Source organism: Mesoplodon densirostris, chromosome 1 (assembly GCF_025265405.1).
Source record: "Mesoplodon densirostris isolate mMesDen1 chromosome 1, mMesDen1 primary haplotype, whole genome shotgun sequence".
Classification (NCBI taxonomy): domain Eukaryota; kingdom Metazoa; phylum Chordata; class Mammalia; order Artiodactyla; family Ziphiidae; genus Mesoplodon; species Mesoplodon densirostris.
In genome coordinates, this window is record NC_082661.1 from 179,529,192 (window position 1) to 179,546,289 (window position 17,098).

The 17,098-nt window shown below is 51.0% G+C and overlaps 1 protein-coding gene across 1 annotated transcript; it reads right to left on the minus strand.

Annotated features, from left to right (window-relative positions):
* Positions 1-4,097: 4,097 nt before the first annotated feature.
* FAM241B (family with sequence similarity 241 member B) lies at positions 4,098-6,950 on the minus strand. The gene is made up of 3 exons (XM_060092201.1): positions 6,874-6,950; positions 5,578-5,727; positions 4,098-4,862 (listed from the first exon to the last, which is right to left on the minus strand). The coding sequence occupies exons 2-3, from the start codon at positions 5,668-5,670 to the stop codon at positions 4,593-4,595; spliced, it is 363 nt and encodes a 120-aa protein (XP_059948184.1). The 5' UTR covers positions 5,671-5,727; positions 6,874-6,950; the 3' UTR covers positions 4,098-4,592.
* Between the last annotated feature and the right edge of the window lie 10,148 nt (positions 6,951-17,098).

A 17,098-nucleotide genomic window follows, 5' to 3' on the forward strand; every position in this document is an offset into this window, starting at 1 on the left:
ACACACACACTCTGCAATTCCACTGAAGCACTCCATCTGCTTCCTGAACTTCCTCACTCTTTGGGGTCCCAGGCAGCAGCACAAGGAGGGCTAAGCTCTGCTTCTCCCACCGTCGTGCCCTGCTAGACAGGTTGCTGGCTTCTCTCTCCATCTGGTTTTGGGGGTAAAGCCCTCTGCCTCCCTCACCCTCACCTGTACCATCCTTCAGGGACCCTACATGAGGTAACTGGATTTCTCCCCTTGCCATTTTGCTGTGAAACGTCATGCATTCAGGAAAGCAGGGAAGAGAGCTGCACCCCATTGAATGGCTGTGGCCCAGAGCTGGGAAGCTACGGAGGCCACCCAGCTGGGCAGCTGCAGCCAGCATCCTCACACCTACCCTGTGCCCTCCGCCCTCACAGAGCTGATCTAGTGGTCACAGTGGGTCTCCACAGGTAGTGAGGCCTGTTCCCGCCCTGCCTCTCTCCTCTCTCTGGGCCACAGGCACCCTCTGCACAGTCAGGAGATGAACTACCTCTCACTCACAACCCTCCATCAGAATCACCTGGAGGGCTTTGTAAGAGGCAGGCTCTGGACCACATCCCTCAGCGCTTCTGAGAAAGTCTATGGTGAGGCCTGGGAATCTGCACCTGAAACAAGTCTGGAGGTGATGCTGACATATACCAAAGGTGAACAGAGGAGTGGTCGAGCGTGTGGGCTTGGCCTCAGTCTGCATCCTAGCTCCACCCCCTGCTCACCTGGGGGTGGGAGGGGTGCGGGAGTCCTGGGGGCGAGTTATAAATGCTCTACAGTGTGCTCAGCAGTGAAATGAGGATGACAGTGATTGTACCTCGATCATAAAGTTCTAGTGACAATTAAATGACACCAAGTGCTTAGCACAGTGTCAGGCACACAGCACACTTGGCAAATTCCTCCTGTCCTGACACTCGAGACCTGCAACAAGCCCCTCAGCTTCCAGGAGCGAGAGAAGCAGCTGCATTTCTTCTCCAACAGGAGAAGGTGGGTGGATGGTGACACTGGTCTTAGAAGACCAGCTCTACCCCAGCTGGGGGTCCTCGGAGCTTGGGACGTGGTGGCTGCTCTGACTGAGCCCACAGCACAGGAGCTGTGGTCCAAGGCGGAGCGTCCGAGGAGGAGGTGCTGGAGCTGGAGAAGTCCTCCCCATGCCCTCTGCCCATCTCCCTCACCCACTGCACTGAGGGTGATCCCTGAGGCTCCAGGTGGCAGGAGGGACCCAGAGGGACCATCACCCCTCCTTAGAGATGAGGAACAAGGCCCAAGAGACTAAGTGAGCTGTCCAAGGTCATGGACCCACAAAGCAGAGCAGGGCCTGCAAGCTTCCTCCAGGGTCCAGCCGGCCAGGGTTGGGGAGCCTTCTCTGCCCTCAAGGTCAGGTGTCCTTGGGCAGAGGCTCTTGACCACCACACCAGGGTTTTTCCTCAACTCACAGAGCCAGAGTCCCCAGTCAGGGAGCCCAAGTCCCTGCCTCTGCCAAAAGGCCCAGGAAGAGCCCTGGAGGCAGCAAATCACGTAGCTCTCTCTCAGGTGCAGTGTCTCTTCTGGTGATATGGAACTGTGGTCCTCACCGGCAGGCTAGCTGGAGGGCGGGGAGGGGTACAGCGTGCAGAGCAAAGGGCTTGGAACTTGTGGAAGGAAGGGCCCAGGAGGCCGCTCGTCCTGGGAGATGGAGTAGCAACAGACAGTGGGACCCCAGCAGCTCCTCACCAGGTGGCCCCAACCAGGGAGTCAAACAACCCCACGGGGGATGTGAGTTATTTCCAGCCCCATGGAGGCGGCGGAGGCATGGTGTGAACCCCGCTGTGGCTCACGAGGCAGCCAGGCCGCAAATCCAACCTGACACGGAGACACAGGGCTCCGAGGATTAGCCCTAGAGATTAGCAGAAACCTCCCTTGAAATCTGCCCCCAAGGTGGCCCAGTCTGGGGGGTACCGTCACGCAGCACGCAGGGCGGCGGTGGTGGGGGCAGAGGAGGCAGGGCCCACCCTCCTCAGCAAGGCTCCGGCTAGGATGCGCACTAGGCCAAGGTGGCCCTTGGCCTCTCTCAGGGGCCCATCGGGCTCTGCATCTGGCCACCCAGCCAGGCAACAAGCCTCTACCTGCTCAGAACATGTCTGCACCATGATTTCTGACTGCAGGCAGGCGAGAGCCCACTGAAGGGCATTCACACAGGAGGTAGAGACGCGGCCCCCAGACGGCTTATAGCAGCTCCACAGGCTGCACAACCCCAGGGGGCGCCTTCCCTCAGCTCCCTGCTTCCGCCGACGCAGACTTTCGGACCCTGAACCTTGAGAAGTGAGGCAGAGCGTTCGTTAGCAAACCGCCCAGAGCCCGAGGGGCACAGGGAAGGTTGGCTGAGGAAAGGCGGGTCGAGGGGTGGGCCCCTGGGCCCCGCCCCGGGCCACGTCAACCAGCGCAGCTCTGCTGGGTCTGTGTCATGGGTGTTGCGCTCAATCAACAAAAAGCCCTTCTTTCTTGAACAACTCACGTCGTCCGAGCCCCGAGCTGCTTCCCTTAGGCTGGCTATCAAGTCCCTGGGGCAGTGCCACTGCCCCTGGCCTGATGCCCAGGGCTCCTCCTGCCCCCCAGGGCCTGCCCCAGTCTGTCTCCTAGTCAGAAGCAGGAAGGAAAGCCCTGCCTTCTCTAAAGCACCCTCAATTCTCCTCAAAGGCCTCAGGCTTTGGGAATGGAAACTGAATTATGGAAAAAGACACAGTTCTCAGCCCTGAATTTGTGGACTCAGATTCATACCCCTTCAAGGAATTTTATATATTGAGGGTCCACTTAAGATTTATTTCTTCAGAAAGTCCCACAGCTTTGCAAGGCAAAAAGAAAGGGAAAGCCCAGCTGCAGAGAGATGCACTGAAGGGGGGTGTCAGGAGAGGGAGTACTGTGCAGGATCATCCCTTCCCCCACAGCTGCTGGGCTAGAGCCACAGGAGCCTGGGGGCTGGGGGATGTGCTGGGCAGAAGGAGATGCCACGGGGAACAGCTGGGATACCAACCACGCTTGGGCACCACCTCCCCTGCCCAGGCCCCAGAGGAGCCGCCGGGAGCCAGACCCTCCCTTCCCTGTCTGTGGAAATAAAGACACAGAAAACCCTGAGATAGGAGTCCTATCTGAACAGTATAAAGCTCCCCCGGGAATGTCCATGATAAAGGCCGCCAGCCCCCTCAAGGGCAGCGGTGGGCACAAGGGCAGGGGAAGAGGGTTCTGTTCCCCCGCAGCACCGCAGGCTCTCCGGAGGGATGGAATCAACCTCCACCCCTCTCCCCCATCCTCCCCCAACATACACCCCACGATGGTTTGCTGCCCCGGCCCTGGCTTTCAAGAAGCACCTCTAAAACCTGCCTTCTTCCCCCAAACCACCAGACCCAGAAGGATCTTAAGAGGAAGGTGAGGTGAGAAATCTGGTCCCTGAGCCGGGGAAGCCCTCCAGCTCACGCAGCCTCTCCCTGACCTTGAACGGTCAGCACTGTAGGCTCAGAGCCCTCAGCCATCCGATGCCACACCCCACCCCCCAGCAGGGCCTCCACACAGACCCAGGGCTCAACCAGCCATAACTCAAGGCCTCCACTCACGGAAAGCAGGGCACCCTCAGCCCATGTGCACAGGGTAGTCAACGCCAAGACCCCTGCTTTCTAAGGAGAGTGTGCCGAGGTTAGAGGCTGTGAGAGCCTCAGGAGACTGAGGGAGGTTGAGCAGCCTCTGGTCAGAGACCCTGGGAAGGGAGGCCAGCACCCCGGCTGTGCTGACCCCACAGCCTCATTGGCCCTTCTGGTCAGAGAATCTCTCCCACACCACCCCGGACAAGGCCAACATCTCAGGGTAAGCCAGAGTTATCCAGGCATCGGTCAAGGGGCCCAAGTCCAGGCTTCACCTGGCCCCCTGCCCCTGCTCTCAGAGCCCGTCAGGAAAAGGTGAGAAACCACCCTCCAAGGTCAAATGCCCCCCTCTACCTGGTCCCCAATCCCAATTCCTCTCAAACCACTTTCTCCACGTCTTCCAGATCTACATGCAGTTGTACAATTATTTACGAATGTCTTTACATGGACTCACTTTGACTTAAATTTCTTTATTGAAAACGCCACCACAATAAGTAGAATACCAGTACCACTTGTCATAAATAAAAGGTAGCCAATAAAAATATACCATTAAGACAAAACAGAGCTATAAAAGTCTGGAAACCTTTCCCACCTGCCCTAAGCTCAAGGCCTGCTTCCTAGTAATGGGGAAGTCAGCCCGCGTTCCAGACGCATGAGAATGTACTGGCACACAGCAGAGACTTTCTTCTTGGGTTGGGTGAGAATTGGAGAGGGACTCCCTTTCTTGCTCTGACTTTGTGCTTAATGCCCGATACTACCAAAATGCATCTCCAGGGAATGAGCGTATCACCTGATCCTTTGGGAATGTTGGACTAGAGGCTCCCTCTGCCTCATGCTTAACACAACATGGAAACATTCTCTCTGAGCACACGTTCAAGGCACCAGTGAAGCTCCTCCCCAGGTGCCTGCTCTCACACCGAGGCCCAGCAGCTCCCTCTCCCACACACCTGCTCCAGCAGCCCCCGGAGGTCACCGCTGGCTCAGGTGGGACACCAGGTAGACGATGCCCACCAGCAGGAGTCCACGCACACCGAGCATTAGGAGCAGGAAGACGAGCAGGATGGAGGTCACCGGCTCCACGGCGTGGTTGCCCAGATGCCACTGGGGGAAGCCCATGTTCATCAGCTGCCGGTTGAGGTCACTGAAGGGGGACTGAGCGGCACCCAGCCTGGCGCCTGCCTGCTGCTGGCGAGGGCCAGGACCCCCCAGTGGGGCGCCATGGCCCCTATTGAGAAAGCTCTGGAAGGTGAAGACAGAGAGAGACGAATGAATCCAGAGAGAGCTTCCCTGGAGTGGAGGCACGAGAGGCAGGAGGGCACCCTCTGGGTGGGGCCCTGCTCTCCCCTACGGCCACCCAGGGCCATGCCCTCCTTTCTCAGCAATCCTCACATGCCACCCATGGGGAGCCCAACCACTGAGTCGCAAGCTCTCAGAGCACAGAAAATGCCAGTCCGTGTTCCCTATGTCACGTCAGGGAGAAGATGCCGGGACAGAGAAGAGGAAGGGGGCAAGGAGGGTGGGCCTACACCCAGGGCACAGCATCTGGGCAGGCATTTTTAACACTCCTCACTCCTTCCTTTAAACCCATCATTGTGTGGCCGTGCGTTCCTCTTCTCCACTTACTCTCCAGCTTCCCTCTCATCCAACAGACTCTAAAAGATGCTGGCTCCAGTGGGGGTTGCTGCCCAGGTTAAGGGAGAGACAGCTCTTGGGTTTGAAGTCTGGGAAGGCTGCCTGGAGGAAGGAGAGCTGGGGAGGCAGGGGGCTGGGCAACCAATCTACTGGGGCTTTCCCCAAGTCTTAAACCCCCATGCTGCTCAGCCTGGCTCTCTGCAAAGAGGACTTCGGGCTAGAGAAGGTTAATCACCAGTAAGGGAGCTTCTGGGAGCTAAGGAGTAACTGGTACAGAGGACGGGAGGCCAGCTGCTCCCCTCCACAGGGGCCGGGCGACTACCTGTCGAGGGGTGCTGCTGCGTGGCTGGGTAGTGTTCCTCACACGGGGGTCATCGTCCTGCACAATTTCCCCATTGGCCAAGATCCGAACCATCCTTCCAGGAGCTATGGGTTCCTGCTGGGCTGCACCTTTCCCCAGACCTCAAAACACCTGAAGGAAAAAATTTACCAAAGTTAAAGAGATGCTTGCTTTCAGTGGGAGAAACTGCAATTCTGGGTGCTCACATTGGTGACCCATGCTGAGTAGGCAGTGTGTCTAACTAATAAAAAGGAGAGAAATAAATACAAGTTGTTTGCCAAGCAAAAATCTTTCAGACTTTGAGTCCACTAGGAAAACTATCAAAAAGATTCTTGGAGAAGGAAGTTTTATTATTAACCACCACCTCCAGCAACAATAGGGGTAACAACCCTTGCTGGGGCCCAGGTCCTGTGGAAAGTCCACCCAGGCTCAGCTCACTTACACCTCCCAACACTCCTCAGGGGCAGATACAGCTAGGGACCCAGAGGGGCTTACCTCACTCACCCAGGACCATTCATCCATGGGCAGCAGAGTAAGAGCATGAAGCCAGGAACTCTGGCCCTAGTAGGGAGTCCAGGACACCAGGATCCCCAGTGTCTCCATTTCCCTTCCGTTAAAAAATGGTCCAGGGAGATGCTAAGGGCTCAGGCCTTCTCCCCGCAGGAGATAGGGCCCACTTCAGAGCTACTTTCCTGCAGAGGGCACACTCTCACTTGTCCCTCACCTCTCAGGTAACACCAGGCGGGCACGGCCAGCTTTCCCGAAATATGGGATGAGGGATGCTGCTGAGGCCCCACTCACAGACCACAAGGGGGTCCATGGGCTGGAGATGGGGGCCTTTCCACGCCTCTCCCGAATCTGGGTAAAGGCCATCATTTTTCTCAGAAGATGAGCCAGTTTTCGTCTAAATTCTCGAAAGCACTCGTTACACACACGCCAAAAGATGTTAAGAGCCCTTGTTCTCTCGCCCGTGGCCTGAGCTGGCGGGTCCCCATTTTGAAGCCTGCTGGCCCTTGCAGAAGGCCAAGCGGGTCCGAAGGGTCCTCCGCAGTCCTTTTGTGCTTTGTTATCCCGCCCCGCTGGGTGGGCTGAGGGTGCGGCAGGCCCTCCCTGCACCTGACACTAAGTGGGGATGGGGGTGGGGAATGGGGATGGCGGGGCTTGCTGCCAGGGTGGGAGAGGCCGCTGCCCGGGCCGCGGAGCCCGACTCCGAGACCAGGCCCGGGGTAGGGGAGGGATGCGCCCTCGTTCTCCCGCGCCCAGGGCCCGGACACTCACCTACGGGCGTGGCTCCCGGACCTAGACGGCGTCCAGTCCCCGCGGCTCCCAGGCCGCTTCCTCCCACCTGACCTCACAGGAAGCGCGCGCAGCAGCCGTACGGCCCCGCAGGTGGCTCAGCAGCTCCCTCTGTAGGCCTCTGGGGGAATTGCAGCTGCCGGACCCTGGGCGGCGCAAGGAGCGGGAGAGAGAAAGAGGGTGGGAGAAGAACGAAGATAGGACCGGGTGGACCACAGGGCAGGGAGGGAGGAGACTAGTGCGGAGGAAGAAGGAAAGCAAAGAGAAGGGAGAAGAAGAGGAGGAGGAAAAACCTACGGGGGGGTGGGGGGGCCCTCTGGCCTGGGTGGCACAGGCTCAGCCCACCCGTATGGGTTTGCTGAGCCTGCTCAGCGGATGCCCCTTAAGTAGGACCCAGCCCTGTCCTCAAGGAACTCCAGCTCCTGTTCCAGTGTGGAACTTCCCAGTGGGGAAGACGACACATGAACCACAGGGCAAGTGCAACTAACTGCAACGTGAAGGAAGGCAGGCTTCCTAGAGAGGTGGCCTTTGAACTGGGGCAAGAAGGGTAGGTAGGAGTTTACCTGTCAGCAAATAAGGAAGGGCACCTGGCAAAGGAGTGAACGATAAACCTCTGCCTCTTTCCCCGTGTTTTCACCCCCCACCCCCGCCCACCTTCATAAGCTTCTCCCTGTGGGCCTGTTCACCAGTGGAAGAGAATAAGTTCAGCAATCCCACAACTTGAGTCAGCCTCTGGCAAGTTTCAGAGCTGCTCAGTCTCCTCATCTGCAAAATGGGGCCACACATAGCAGTTTCCTTCAGGATTGCTGTGAAGATTAAGAATAAGAGTCTCTGGCACATGGCAAGTGTTGATAACCATTTGTTGTGATTATCAAGCACTAGATGTTTCTAGGAGCAGATATTTATTAAGCATATATAGACCTAGATGCTCACTAGCCCCTGGGTGGGGCAACAGAAAGATTGAGACTTAGACCTTGCCTCAAGGGCTCATCTTCTGCCACCACGGTTTAATTATTTGATTATGAAAACTTATCAGTAAAAAATGTTGAGCAGGACCCCTGATATCTGTATCTTATTTGTGTATTATTTATTTGTTTGTTTATAAATTATACATGTGTGCTATGAGAGCAGATTGGCATTGTGGATAAAGGGTGGATGCTAGAGCCAGCCTGGGTTGGAATCTGGCACAGCTGCCTTCTGGTGGTGTGATGGGCCAGTTACTCAACCTCTCTGGCCTCAGTTCCTTCATCTGTAAAATGCGGATAATAACAGTACCCACTTCATCAAGTTTTTGTGAAGCACTAAGTACTTAGTGTAAAGTGCTTAGATGAAAGCCTGGCCACAGTATGTTCTCAGTAGTCACTGTCATTGCTACTGCTCCACTACATTAAGTACTACATTGTAAAGCATATACATTAGAAAAGAATAGAATTTCAAAAAAAAAAAAAACTGAAATCCTAATACTTTCTTCCTACACTCTTGCTGCAGGTGGGTATAGTGCATACATAGAAGGGGTAATCCCAAGGCCGGATGCCCGATTTTCAGAGGTGGTCTGTGGATCTCAAAACTGTCTGCACATTGGAATTACCTGTGATGTTTAAAAACAATCCCAATGCCTGAGTCCCACCCCAGAGGTGACAGTGCCATTGATGTGGGATACAACCTGGGCATGAAGAGGTTTTAAAAAACAAATTCCAGGTGATTCTAATGAACAGCCAGGACAGAGAACCACTACCTTCCATGAACTGAGCTCCATACGTGGGGCTTATAACCCAGGAACCCCAAGAAGGGAGAGACCTCTGTGGGCTGGGGAAACCAGGGAGGAAATGAGATGTTTCTAGGAAGGCTTGAGCCAGTACAACAGCTGCCAAATGGACACAGTCTAGCCAGAGATAGCCGTGAGAGCCCATTGGAGGAAGTAAGTCTCTCCAGAGGGGGTCAAGAACAGCTTTAGGAGGCAGTAGTGTTTGACTGCACTTAGAAAAGTCCTATCTTTACCAATTAAAACAACTTCAGGGGCTTCCCTGGTGGCGCAGTGGTTGAGAGTCCGCCTGCCAATGCAGGGGACATGGGTTCGTGCCCCGGTCCGGGAAGATCCCACATGCCGCGGAGCGGCTGGGCCCGTGAGCCATGGCCGCTGTGCCTGCGTGTCCGGAGCCTGTGCTCCGCAACGGGAGAGGCCACAACAGTGAGAGGCCCGCGTACCGAAGAAAAAAAAAAAAAAACAACTTCAGGAGGCTGTGAATCACTTTTCCTACCTCTCCACTTCCTTCAGATGTCTCCCCTACTCAGGAACCTGCAATGGTTCCCTGTTGTCTGCTCCAATAAGACCCACTCATTGGCAGGCTCCAACAACCCTCCAAATCTGGCCCCAGTACACTCTTACCAACTCCCTCCCTCAGCTCTGCCCGCCAGGGTCTCTTCACTCTCCCTGAAGTACATCACCCGAAGTCCTGCTTTGCTTGGGCCTGACTCTCTGCCCAAAGGCCCTCCCCACCCAATCTAAATCCCACCCCATCCCCAAATTTTAATGCCAACAATATAAACTTCAGTTCTGATTGTTCCATGTAGTAATGATAACCTCTAAGTGTACAGAGTCCTTACCACTTCCAACGTGCTTTTCCAGAAACCACATCATCCTTTTTGGATTATGAAATAGGAAAGGTGTATGCTATTGTTCCCCTTTTGCTAATAGAGAAACTGAGACCCAGAGGGACTCTGGGTGACCATCCCGAGGTCAGTGGCAGAGCCAGGATCCCCCCAGCTCTGCACTGTAGGCTCTTTGTATCTAGCCACCACCAAACAGCCTCCCCCAGCGTTGTCCCATCTCTGCTGCCTCTTTACTTTGTGCTCTCGCATCCAATGCCATTGGTACAGGACTGGCCCCAGGTCATGTCTTACTCCCAGAAGGTGCCCGGTACAAATGTGCTTTTGGTTTTCCTGGTCTTTGCAGGGTTACTCTTACATACACTGAAGTTTGACAAGCACTACTTTGGACCAGTGGCTTTTCAAACTCTTTGAATGGCAATACATTTTACATCACAACCTAGTAGCCCCTCCACACACACACACGAAAAAGAAGTTTCAAAAACAATATTATCCTTTCTCTATTTGCTATACGGTGACATTTTCTATTTTGTAAGGAAAGAAAATGCCAATCGAGACCTCACTTGATTTCTCTGTCCACTAATACAATGGTTCTCAACCCTGGTTGCACATTAGAATCACCAAAGGGAACTTTCATAAACCACTGGTGCCCAAACCAATTGAATCAGAACTTCTAGAAGGTAAAGCCTAGGCATCTCCATTCCAGGTGACTGAATAGGCACTCAAGGTTGTGAACACTGATGTGTAGTCATTTTTAAAACACTGTGGTAGATGCCCCTCAAACTTAAAGCCTCTTCGGATACAAAGCAGCAAATTCCACTTTGCTAACAAAGATTAACTTGTATAATAGCCCAAGCCCCAAACGGGGAACATTGCCCAAGGTACATCATCATAATTACAGTCACTTGCCTCCTTTGAATATCCAAATGCCAACAATAAAGACCAACACTGAGGCCCCAGTATAGCACCAATTCTTAAGGAGACCCTCTGGCTACTTGATGGCAAGTTGCCTTCACTGGGCCCCTCCCAGCCTGGCAGGGCCGGAGATTCCTTCTGGCAGGAATGGACACACACTCCAGGTGTGTGTGCCTTTCCTGCCTGGAGGGCCTCAACTAGCACCATACATCTTACAGAGTGTTTAATCTACTAGTATGGGATCCCATATAACATTGCATTAGACCAGGGGTCCCATTTTACAGCAAAACAGGTGCAGGATCATGCTCATGACCATGGGATTCACTGGTTATATGACATATGTCACCAGCGAGAAGCTAATGGCCTGAGGGACTTCCCTGGCAGTCCAGTGTTTAAGACTTCGCCTTCCAATGCAGGGGGTGAGGGTTTGATCCCTGGTCGGGGAGCTAAGATCCCACATGCCTTGGGGCCAAAAAACCAAAACATAAAACAGAAGCAATATTGTAACAAATTCAATAAAGACTTTAAAATTGGTCCACACACACACACACACAAAATATTTAAATAAAAGAGGCTACTGGCCTGATAGAACACTACAACAGCCCACTGAAGGCACAGCCAAATGCCAGCTCAGAGGCAGTACTCTGCAAGGATGGGGTGTCATTCTCAAGTATGCATTCAATACCTTGAATCAAAGACCTTTACAAGCTGCTGTGTCTCTAATTAGAAATGGATTCAGGAACCAAGGGGCGGAAGCAGCAGTAACTGGTACCAGAGAACACAGCAAGAGTCCTGTCAAGCTAAGAGTGCAGCCTGAGTACTCTGAGTTCCTATTTCTGGAGACTCGCAGGCCTGAAGAGGAGTCACTGTCTTGGCAGGAGAAACTGGTCCTGATCACCAGGGGAGGTAGGGCTGCTCTTACAAAATGGGGACAGGCAGACCATGTTTGGCACCCAGGTGATCCACTTGGATGCCTCTGGGTTCTTCTTTACCCAAATGTAATGGTAAAGGGCAGGTGCAGCAACTCTGTCCTGAGAAGGGCATGTGACCAGGAGCCCAGAGCCCTCAGGGACAAGGGTCTGGGTCATGCCACCAGGTGAGTCACTAAAACCAAAAGAGGTGCTAGCCAAGGGGTAGTGGAGGGACCATTTGCAGCTACAACAGAGGGGACTATAGTTTGTCCCACTAGTATTTCTCAGAAAGACCCACCAGAATCTTTAGAAAGGAGATCTGAGTGGTACAAGGAGTGGACTGTGGGAGACGTGAGGATTGCTGGCCAGACCCCCTCCAAGGAAGGATTTGTTGCCCTAATTTCTGGGAGACCATCAGGGCAGCCTTCAGCCATCAGCCCCTTCACAGATTGCTTCACCAGAGACACTTCACCCGAGGTCAAGCCCCTCCAGAGGCTGCCCACATTCAATGACTGATGGAGGTAGGAGGTATCCATGAGCTATTTCAGCTCCAGAGTTCCTCTTGAGGTTGGCTGAAGCTGTAAGGTGCTTTTGGAGAAACTGGTCCATTTTGTTGAAGTTGTCAAATTTGTTTATAGAGTTGTTTGTGGTGTTTCCTTATTATCTTTTTAGCGTCTGCAGGGTCTGCAGTGATATCCCATTTTTCCTTCCTGATACTGGTATTTGTGTCATCTCTCTTTTTTTCTTTCATTCTTGCTAGAGATTTGTCAATTTTATTGTTCTGTTCAAAGAAACAGCTTTAGTTTTATTGATTTTCTCTATTTTTTTTTGTTTTGTTTTCCATCTCATTGATTTCTTCTCTTTATTATTTCTTTCCTTCTGCTTGTTTTGGGTTTATTTTGCTCTTCTTTTTCTAAGCTCTTGAGGTAGAAGCTTAGATTATTTGTTTGAGACTTTTCCTATTTTCTATGGTAAACATTTACTGCTATAAATTTCCCTGTCAGCACTTTTCATCTGTGCACCACAAATTTTGATATGTTGTGTTTTCATTTTCACTTAGTTCAATGAATTTTTTATTTTTTTTATTTTTATTATGTATTTATTTTTGGCTGTGCTGCGCAGCATGTGGGATCTTAGTTCCCTGACCAGGGATCAAACCTGTGCCCCCTGCAGTGGAAGTGCAGAGTCTTAACCACTGGACCGCCAGGGAAGTCCTAGTTCAATGAATTTTTTAATTCCTTTGTTATTTCTCCTTTGACCCATGGATTATTTGAAAGAATGTTGTTTAGCCTTCAGGTATTTGGAGATTTTCCCATTATCTTTCTGTTATTAATTTCAGGTTTAATTCCACTGTGGTCAGAGAACATACTCTGTATGAGTTCAGTTCTTTAACTTTTTTTGAGGTTTATTTTGTAGTCCAAAACAAACCTTTTCTTTTTTTCAACACTGCAGTTAGAAGTTGGCATCAGGGGAAAGGGGAGGGGAAGGGAATGGAAAGGGGAGGAACAAGTTGCGGTGTCATTAAAGAATACAATTCCCCCAAAACTGGGGTGCCTGGGGGGAACTTGGTCTGCTTCAACCCAAGAGGAATCAGATCAAAAGTGGTTTGGGAAGGCCAGAACTGTGAGGGATGAAAAGAGGAGGCAGGTCCAGGGGGTGGGGTTGGGGGGTGCTATTTGGCAACTGGGGTGAAGGGATTGGGCTCCCCCTGCTGGGATCCCTCCAGTCCTTCTGGTCTGGCAGGAAGAGGGCAGACTGCAACTCCCGTGGGCAGGTCTGGGGCTGCCAGATACTCTAGGCTGGGGGCTGGAGGGGGCTCACAAAGGCTTGCCCTCCAGGAAGATGATGATGCAGCCTCCCAACTTCTCTGCCAGAGAAGCTATTTTGGTGAATGTTCCATAGGTGACTGAAATGAATATGTACTCTGCTGCTTTCAGGTGGAATAGTCTACAAATCTCAATTATATACTGTTGGTTGATGGTGGTGTTGAGTTCTTCTATATCCTTGCTAATTTCATCTCTAATTGCTCTATCAATTATTGAGAGGGGGTGTTGAAGTCTCTAAATATAATTGTGGATTTGCCTACTTCTCCTTTCAGTTCTATCAGTTTTTGTTTCACATATTTAGGAACTCTGTTATTTGGTGTATACAAATCTAGGTTTGTTCTATCTTCTTGGTAGATGGACTATTTTATCATATATAATGTCTTTGTCTGTCTCTGGTAATTTTCCTTTCTGAGGTCTACTTTACTCTGTTTTCTTTTCATTAATATTAACATGGCATCGTCTCTTCCATAATTTTACTTTCAACTTGCCTATATTGTTATATTTGAAGTGAGTTTCTTAGCGATGGCGTATTTTTTAATCCACTTTGCCAACCTGCCTTATATTTGGTATATTTAGGCCATTTAAATTTAATGTAATTATTAGTAGGTTAGACCTTAAGTCTGCTGATTTATTTTTCACTTTCTGTCTGTTCTGTTTTTTCATTTTTCTGTTTTTGTTTTCCTGCCTTTCTGTGGGCTATTTAAACATTTTTTAGAATTCCATTTTTATTTATCTATAGTATTTTGGGGGTTTTTTTTTGTTTGTTTTTCTGGGTATTTTTGGCCACTCCACACAGCATGCAGGATCTTAGTTCCCCAACCAGGGATCGAACCTGTGCCCCCTGCAGTGGAATGGTGGGGTCCTAACCAATGGGCAGCCAAGGATGTCCCTATCTATAGTACTTTTTATTATATCTCTTTATATATCTTATTTGGTGGTTACTCTAAATATTGTATTACATATACATAACTCATCCCAGTCTTCTGGTGACATCATTTTACTAGTTTGAGTGAAATATAAGAACCTACTTTCTTTTATATCCATTTACCCTCCCAATTATAATGTAATTGTCTTAAACATTTACTCTACATATATTTAGAACCACATCAGACAGTGTTATCATTTTAGTTTCAAGGGTCAAACATAATTTAGAAAACTTAAGAGGAGAAGGAAAGCTTATTTTATTTACTCATATTTTTGCTTAGCATGTTATATGCATGGGCAATCCATGCTGGGGAGTCAGAGAGGCACCCATCAAGAGTGAAATCAAGGGCTGACATCAAGACCCACAGCAGCACAAGTCTGAGGAGAGACCTTCAAGTTTCACCTGCAGAAAACTGTTCAAAGCCAGCATGGAATGGGTACTAAAGCAATAGCTGGAGAAAGGGATCAAACCAAGAAAATTTGCAAAGGTACATAAAAGATACTTATCACACACCCAGAAGGAAGATAAAGAATGGCTGTGCAACCCAGAAAAGAGATGCTCACCTGGGTCTAAGGGATCCATAATACTTCTCCAGCTCCTCCAATTTGACAGACTACCCTGACTTACAAACTCCTCAGACTGCCTGAGGAGAATGCCTCGACTGCCCCACAGCCTCCTACAGTGCTGACGAGCCTTTCCAGGTCATCTGACTATACCACTGTATCCCTATCTTTAAAACTAAGTAAACCATGCTAAAAGAAAAAAATACAATATTGAACAAAAGAAGCCAGAAGCAAAATGAATCTTACTGCATGGTTTCATTTATATAAAAGTCAAAAGAAGGTAAAATTGAATTATACTATTTAGGGATGCATACTTGGGTGATAAAAGTATAAAGAAAAGCAAATAAATCATGACCAAAATTTAGTGGTTAGCTCTAGGGGAGAGAGAGGAATTGTGCATGGCAAAGGGTATGCACATGATAGGCAGGGGAGGCTATAAGGGGCTGGCAGTGTTCAACATCTTGACCTGGTTGGTAGTTTCATGAACGTTCACTCTATAATAATTTGTTAAACTGCACAGGGAAGGGGTGGGGGACAGAACTGAGGAAGGAGTCAGTCTATCCAGGTCGTGGTCAAATGGGTCTATTCTTTCATTAGAGGCTGCCTAGGTATGGATTAAGTGTATGGCCTCTGGGTTCAGTTGACTTGGATTTGAATTCTCTGGCTCTGCTACCTACTTGCTGTGTGACCTTGTGCAATTTGCCTAACCTCTCTGTGCCTCAGTTGTCTCATCTGTAAAAATAAGGATAATAATACTACCTAATGTGAAGATTAATAGCTCTCAGGCATGCAGTAAACTGGGCATGAGCTTTGTTAAATAAGTAAAAAGTTGTACATTCATTCAACATAAAAATTCCTCGAGGACCTGTGCTGTGTTGGGCCCATCAATAAGCCTTCACAGGCCCGTGGTCTTGGGCCCAAGAACTGGAGCTCCACCTTAGAGGCAATGAGGCCACCTCCCACTAAAATCCAGACCAGATTGCTGGCCCAGGCCAGGCTGAGCCCAGGGGTTAGCCAGAGGGTCCCAGCTTGGGGCACCCCTTCAGGGACTGGAAGCCAGGCAGGCCCTCACTGGCCTCCTGCTTCCGCAGCTGGGCTGGGCATGGGGGCTTCGGGCAGTCTGGCACCAGAACCAGCGGCCTATTCTACTCCAGGGCTCAGAAGAGTGGAGAGAGGTCAGACTGTGAGAAAAGATGAGCAGGGAGAGTGGAGCAGCCGGGAGGGTCCTGGACGCCTTTCATCCCTTCCACAGAGGGAGCAGCAGAAACAGAAGTGCGGGGGTGGGGTGAGCAGAAAAGGAACCAAAAGCAGAGAATGAGGCCAGCCCAGCCAAGCGCTTTTCGTGGGGTCTTAATTAAGCCCATTGTTCCTTTCAGGGTAGAACATATGTTCAGGGCCTGGCTGAGGTTTGGGGCTGAAATTTCAATGGTGCTGGGCCCTATGGCCTGCCGGGGAGGGGAGCCAGGATGGGGGGAATTGAGGGGGACCATCCCTAAGCCCTACAAGAACCGATGGTGTCTCCCAGAGTCATCCTCCACTATTTCCGGAGCAGGAAATAAAACAACCAGAAAGGGTAGCAGAGCCCTCACCCCAGTGTGGGGAAATGCCCATGGGGTAGGACGGAGCTACGGCACCCGAGCAGGCTGTGACCCTCTGTGGGACTCAGTTTCCCAAAGTGTGTCATTCAGGTGAGGCCGTCTAAGACAGCAGACAGTCACCAGTACCTGCCACGCCCACGAGCAGGACCCACCCCACTCACCCACCCCCAACCTATCCCCATTCCCCCCACCTGGCCCCAGCAGCCAGACAGCCCAAGGGTGAAGGGCTGAACTCAGAGTCAAGCTTCCATCTGAATGCTCACTCTGCTGCTCGCCAACTGGGTCGCCTCGAGCGAGTGACTTAAGCTCCCTGAACCTGTTTTCTTATCTGTAAAATGGGGTGATAATTCCCATCCTCTATGTTTGCAATGGGAATTAATGAGGATGAGCCTTGTCAAGCCCTTAGCACATAGTGTCTTGTGCATGTTTACTGTTATCAACAACCCATCATCACACATGTGACCTTCCCCTCCTGTAGCTCTGACAGAAGCCCAGGAGGACACTCAGAGCAGAGGGAGGAAACAGACAGTAAAAAACGAAGACAAAGAAATTTCTGAAGATATGCAAGTGGGCTGTGAAGAATTTTTAAGAGACTTGTAAGCATGTTAAGCATTTCCTCTACATTCTGGGACGTCAAGCCAAGTTAAGGGACCTCAGGAAAACCATGTAGAGTTTGACATGTGTTCCTTGGAGTTTGAAGGATGCAGGAACTGGTGTCCAACTCACATCTGAAAAGTTTAAAGAAAAAAGCCGGGTTGCGGCTGCCCTGGGATAGCTGAGGGGAGAAAAGCAGAAAGTGGGCAGGCAAAGAATCCGTGAGTTCCTCTGGATCATATGTGGAATCTGAAGAAGGAAGCCAGGC

Bases quoted from the DNA above. Each gene is read 5' to 3' on its own strand.
- FAM241B (XM_060092201.1), bottom strand. From the start codon at position 5,670: ATGGTTCGGATCTTGGCCAATGGGGAAATTGTGCAGGACGATGACCCC. The intron at 4,863-5,577 runs GTAGTCGCCCGG...TTCACCTTCCAG, and splicing joins GCAGCAGCACCCCTCGACAG to AGCTTTCTCAATAGGGGCCA.